Source organism: Acipenser ruthenus, chromosome 20 (genome assembly GCF_902713425.1).
Source record: "Acipenser ruthenus chromosome 20, fAciRut3.2 maternal haplotype, whole genome shotgun sequence".
Taxonomy (NCBI): domain Eukaryota; kingdom Metazoa; phylum Chordata; class Actinopteri; order Acipenseriformes; family Acipenseridae; genus Acipenser; species Acipenser ruthenus.
The window spans coordinates 15,366,267-15,372,598 of NC_081208.1; the positions used below are offsets into that span (position 1 = coordinate 15,366,267).

At 42.9% G+C, this 6,332-nt stretch overlaps 1 protein-coding gene across 1 annotated transcript; it reads left to right on the top strand.

Moving 5' to 3' along the window:
* The first annotated feature begins 221 nt into the window (after positions 1-221).
* On the top strand, positions 222-2,723 carry LOC131698922 (C-type lectin domain family 4 member E-like). The gene is made up of 3 exons (XM_058993979.1): positions 222-1,487; positions 1,678-1,790; positions 1,915-2,723. Exons 1-3 carry the CDS (start codon positions 1,368-1,370, stop codon positions 2,090-2,092), a joined length of 411 nt encoding a protein of 136 aa, XP_058849962.1. The 5' UTR covers positions 222-1,367; the 3' UTR covers positions 2,093-2,723.
* The last annotated feature ends 3,609 nt before the right edge of the window (positions 2,724-6,332 follow it).

Here is a 6,332-nt window from a genome sequence, read left to right on the forward strand (position 1 = left end):
ACTCTCTCCTCGAGTGCAGAAAAGCTGCACGTTTTTATACAGGTGACCATCTCCCGATTAGCAACAATTAGTCAATTAATTAAATTGGGAGATGGTCACCGGCTGCACGGGGTTTTTAAATAATTAAATACAATAAACAAACACACGGCTTTCCGCCGTCATCTCAAAATAATAACTAAGACAGACGGCTTTGTCCGCCTGCATAAAACTACAATACTAATAATAATAATAATAATAATAATAAAATATACATGAATAAATATAAAGGGGTGGGCACTTTGCCACAAACCCCCATTTAATTTCATTTCAACTTTTAAAGCCTCCCTTGCACGACCTCCACAGACACAATCTCTGCTCCCAGCCCCGGTGAAAATAAAACTACCACCCCAGCACTAACGTTAGAGCCGTGACTTAAAATCACCTTCCCCTTCCACTCCGACAGCCAGTGTGCTTCATTACTGCTGTCAGAGTGAGTCTCTTGCAGTAAAATACAATTCGTCTTTTTTGACTCAATAAAATCAAATAACTGGGCTCTCTTATTAACATCACAGCAGCCACTTTCATTAAAAGAGCTTAAAGTAAACTTCTCCATGGAGGATGACACATAAAACATGACAATAAATAACAGAAAACAAGGGTAAAAGCTATACAAGTGACTTGATCCATTTAAAAGCTTTTTGATTCGCCCATCATTTTTCTAGCAGTGCTCACAAACTTTTTCAAACTAAATCTCTTTTTTCTATCAAACTCAACTACTGTCGCTTTTATTAAACTACATTAGCCATCGTACCAGTATATAGTGAGGGAATAGCAGAGCGTAGGTTGGAGACCCGAGCTGACCGGTTTAGCGGTGGTCGGGGACGCTGCATGGGCAGTGTCTTTTGTTTGTAGTTTTTATTACTGTGTTTTATTTTCCCTTTTTCTTTCACCTTTTGTTTTCATTATTATTTCTCAGCACCTGCGCATGCTGCCTGATATAAGTGCAACCGCTTTACCATCGTTGGTATTGGGGATAGAAGAACCAGTGCCACCTGGTGGTTAATAATGGAAAGAAAAGAATAATAAAACTGGGCACCAGAGAGGTGTTTCAATTAAAACCTTCTGTCTCCCATGTCAGTGAATTCCCACACCCTCCCACAGGGACAAATAAAGCCCCCCCCCCACCATTTACTCATCTGTCCCAATACTATTTGGAGTGGAGTGGAGATGTAGTATCCTTGTGATAAAATCATGCTAATGCTAATTCTGAGAATCTAGCCCTGTGTTGTAGGTGCAGCCCCCTTCTTCAGATCTCCAGGCGTTTCTGTTTAACATACACTGCTTCTTTCTCTCATTGTGCAGAGCGGGTTTGTTGTCCAGAGAAGTGGATGCAGTTCAATGGAAAGTGCTACTACTTCTCACCTGATACAATGAACTGGAACTCCAGCCGGGCTATCTGTGTGTCAATGGGAGCAGACCTGGTGATTATAGAGAGCGAGGCAGAGCAGGTACAGTATTGCAAACATTCAAGTTTAAAAATAAAACAAACTGGCAGGAAAAATTGCTTGTCATGTATTTGTTAATTTCCTTTCCTTTAAGTACAGTAAGGGTCTCTCTTTCTTTAAAAATACACCCATCTTTGCCTCATGATGGTACAGCTCTATTGTAACTAATAGTAAACTGTTGTTTTCTGCTCAGAAATTCTTATCAGAGAATGCTAAAACGGATTCTTACTGGATTGGCCTGACGGACGCTGTTACTGAAGGAGTCTGGCTCTGGGTGGACGGCACTCTTCTCAATGACAAGGCACAGTAAGAGCTTCAATCTCATTCTGAAATCACTGCTGAGGATTAAAAGGATACAGCAGCAAACAACCTAGTCATTTTCTACTGACATCGTGTGATACTGACTGGCATTGCTCCTCGTCTCTTTCAGATTCTGGGCCACAAGGACACATGATAGTGGTAAAGAGCCTGATGACTATAATGGAGAGGACCCGTCTGGTGAAGACTGTGCACAACTACAAACAAACAGGAATTCCAAAAAAACCTGGTTTGATTCTTCATGCAAAAAGCAATATAAAAGGATTTGTGAAACTAAGGCAGTTTATTAAGAGGATATGACAGGTTGACCGAGTGACGACGTCCCCAGAGCAGAAAGCTGACACAGACACACACAGGCAGGTACTCGGGTGAAAGCGCTGGTGCGCGCGTATTTATTTAAAAATAAAATTAAACAAAAAAAAAAACAGAGCAAAATAAATATTTAAACCAAAACAAATCACGAACACATAAAAACAAAACGATACCTAGGTCAGGCTGGGCAGTCGCCTTCACTGATCCTGTAGTACTCGAGTTTTATTTTTACTTTCGTTTTTCACCCGTCTCACTCTCGTTCCTCCTCTCAAACACCCACCCTGAACACAGAAACAGACAGGTTCATATACTCGAGGCCATCTCCGAATCAACATCCAATTAATTAATTTCGAGACGGACACATTCTGCACGAGAGTTTTGGTTTGCGTGGCCGACAGTCAATTTGTCAATAATCACTGACTGCTGACCACGCATTCTCATGAGCTGTCTGTCAGAGACGAGCTGCTAACACCGCCTGTACCAGACCACATTCAAACCAATAATAAACAAAACACTCGTCTTTTAAATAAACACAAAATCCCTTTTGCCAACACATTCACTCATGCTACATAAACACAACCCAATACATGATTTCCAGGCAGGGCTTTGCCCCCCCCCCCCCCCCCCTCTAACAATGTTCAGGGCTTCTCCTCTGCCCTGCCACACAGGACAATCAGGAAAAAAGAAACCAACGTCACTGAAGCACAAAGAGAGACGAGAAAGAATAGAAGAAACTCAGTTCAGATAGACAAGCATGCAGGTCATCCCCCAACATTACCATATTAACCGTTTGATTCCAAATTATGAGAAAGCAGAGATAACAATGAGCTGGTGGTGGTTTGTACTGAAAGAAGTCTGGCCTTCAGAACAGAATTGCATTGTTTGTTCAGAAACAATAAGAATCTCACAATATGAAAGAGCAGCTGAGATATAAAACTGCTCTCAGGTAGTTTAGCAACGTGAACAGAAAGATCAGTGTTTATTTAAAACCACTACACAAATGCACCCAGGAGACTCCCGAACCCTGATCTCCTGTGAAAAAAACAAAACAAGACCTTATCATGTTCACCATGCAGAGTGGGACAGACAGAAAGATCCGATCAGTGCAGAAAGCTCCACATCTTGAATGAGGACCCCAACAACAAGTAATGATGGGGAGATTCAACCTGATTCCTCACAGGGAGGGGCCAGCCCTACCTAACTGATAGAAGCACACCCCCACAAACAGTCTGAACCAGCACACTGATGAAGGCACCACACTGTGCAGAGTTTATGATTGTGTGAAGTAAATGAAGTCAGACAAGAAAACTAAAAGAAGATAACTTATTAAATTCAGATATTTCGCCAAGTTGAGTCTCTCAAAGTCATTAAGTTTTGCTATATTGTATAACTGAGTCTTTGGAGTTTTGCTCCCTCTAGTGGTTCACAGAGGTATGACTAGTTAGTCACACAGGATACACACATTTCGTAACTGTATCTGAGGGCTGTGCTCTGAGCTACAATAGAGCAACACACTGAAACAACTACTTCAGCAGATTAGTATTATCATTTTATATCCCTGCACTGCACTGATACTCATTATAAAAGTGCACCCTGTTAAATGTACAGGCATTTTGCAGTTTCCTGTGCTTTGGCAGGCTTGTGCTGGTTAGCCATTGTTTTTACAACACTTTACAATACATATGTGTGCTTCACCTGCTCGCCTTTGCTTTACCATGATTGTGCTGTGCTTTTACCCTGGTATACCACACACTTTTACAAGGGAGACAATGATCATTTTTATAGATCTTCAGTATTGTGTCTCACTCCATTCTGACTACAGCGCCCATCATCCCTCACTGGTACTGCTGGGGTAGAGGATGATGGGAGCTGTAGGCACTGTATTGAATATGCAGCCTTCTGTCTTTCCCCATATTTAAGGTTGTTACCTCACAATCCTGTATTGATAAAATGTGCATTATAGGTTTTCTTGTAAAATGATATCAGTGTAAAAAACACCAAAGATGTAAACAAATGAGAAGGAGAGCTCCTCTTCCTCTTCCCTTTGTTTCCATTTGTGTTTTTCTTCCCTGAGCTGAAGCAGAGCTCCCTGTATATACAGCGTTCCTATCATACCCCCCTGCTGCTGCTGTTTAGTACACAGAAGCCAGAAAGCTTGCATTGTTACTGATAAAGCAGAGTGCAAACACAAAAGACCAAACTCTGGAAGAATGTGATAAATATTCTGCCAGATTGTAGAGTCAAATTGAATAAGATTATGAGATGCAGGTTTCAGTGCAATGTCTAACTAGTACAATATTCTTCAGCATGTTGATTAAACTATTGCTTTGTATATTATATAAGTTTATTATTTTTTATTCTATTTGTATTTTTCTTTGACTCTGTACTGTATTATGTAGGGATTCAGCCTGGCTGTGCTGTGTGCTCTCCAATGGGTGCTGTCCCTGCAGTCAGCCTGGCTGTGCTGTGTGCTCTCCAATGGGTGCTGTCCCTGCAGTCAGCCTGGCTGTGCTGTGTGCTCTCCAATGGGTGCTGTGTGCTCTTCAATGGGTGCTGTCCCTGCAGTCAGCCTGGCTGTGCTGTGTGCTCTCCAAGGAGTGCTGTCCCTGCAGTCAGCCTGGCTGTGCTGTGTGCTCTCCAATGGGTGCTGTGTGCTCTTCAATTGGTGCTGTCCCTGCAGTCAGCCTAGCTGTGCTGCGTGCTCTCCAATGGGTGCTATCCCTGCAGTCAGCCTGGCTGTGCTGTGTGCTCTTCAGTGGGTGCTGTCCCTGCAGTCAGCCTGGCTGTGCTGTGTGCTCTCCAATGGGTGCTGTGTGCTCTTCAATGGGTGCTGTCCCTGCAGTCAGTCTGGCTGTGCTGTGTGCTCTCCAATGGGTGCTGTCCCTGCTGAAAATCCCAGCCACTGCTGGTAAGCAGCTCAGATTTGGGAATCGAAATAAATATTACTGGGCACCCAGCTGGTACATACAATCCCAGAGAAGGTTTACAGCAGATAGAGTCGTGGAGTACAGTGCTACAGACAACAAACAGTTCAGACCAGAACTCCACAGTATTACATTTAAATGAACCAGTTTAACCAGCTCCTCAACCAGCACCTAGTCTCCTGAACCAGCACGACCAGCTGCAAACCAGTAAGACACACCAGCTCTGACCACACCTGCTGTGGCTTACCTGGCCTGTGGTGCAAAGTGCTGCTCAGATGAACTGTCACCTCTCTCTGGCAGCACTGAACCTCTTTTAGAATAAGAGGACACTGCAGCATGAACCTCCATGGAGTACTGCAGCTGTTCCAAGTAGGAGGAGGCGAGTGGGTCGGTTACGGCTCTCCTCATGAGTGAATAACCACAGCACTCTAACGCTCATGGAGCATTCTGTTTATTTAGTCTGGGGGGACCTGGAAAGACCTGGATGTTTCCACCCCAGTAGTGTTACAGCACTAAAGAACTGAACATTAAACATACAGGCAAAGACTAATCACACACACACACACACACACACACTCAGTGTCTGAACAACACAGCATTAAATAAGACTACGTGCACAAACAGATACACTAGGGTCCCAACAATACATTAAACACAAAGACAGACAGTATAAACATTGCAGTAGACACACACACAGACACTGTCACACACTCACCTTGTGATTCAGTGCTTCCTGGGTCACCTGTTTCAGCTTCTATTTCACTTCCTGTGAGCCAGCCAATCCCACAAGCCTCTGCAACTGATCTGCGGGAAGCCCCGTCTTCTCTCCAGCCTGGGATGTCAACCAATCAGCAAACAGGTAAAACTTAAAACTCAGAACAGAGAAATGTTTGGGCTCGTGCCTTCTTCAGAGCTACTGGGGTAAACTATATGAAACCAAGTCAAGCAGACAATTCAGAAACGCTTGAGATTTAGTCTCACTTGAGTGTGGTTGCTCACATTGAGAACGCACCCTTAGAGGTTCTGTGAAACACTGATTAAACCAATGATGGTACCAGCTGAAATATACATCAGCTGACTTACAGTGGCTCTCAAAAGTATTCACCCTCCTTGGACTTTTCCACATTTTATTGTGTTACAACATGGAATCAAAATGGATTTAATTACGAGTTTTTACCACTGATCAACACAAAAAAAGTCCATAATGTCAAAGTGAAAAATAAAATCTACAAATTGTTCTAAATGAAATTACAAATACAAAACAGAAAATAATTGATTGCATAAGTATTCACCC

Coding starts and splice junctions, on each gene's coding strand:
- LOC131698922 (XM_058993979.1), top strand. CDS start 1,368: ATGCAGTTCAATGGAAAGTGCTACTACTTCTCACCTGATACAATGAAC. Junction 1,488..1,677: donor TAGAGAGCGAGGCAGAGCAG/GTACAGTATTGC, acceptor TTTTCTGCTCAG/AAATTCTTATCAGAGAATGC. Junction 1,791..1,914: donor CTTCTCAATGACAAGGCACA/GTAAGAGCTTCA, acceptor CGTCTCTTTCAG/ATTCTGGGCCACAAGGACAC.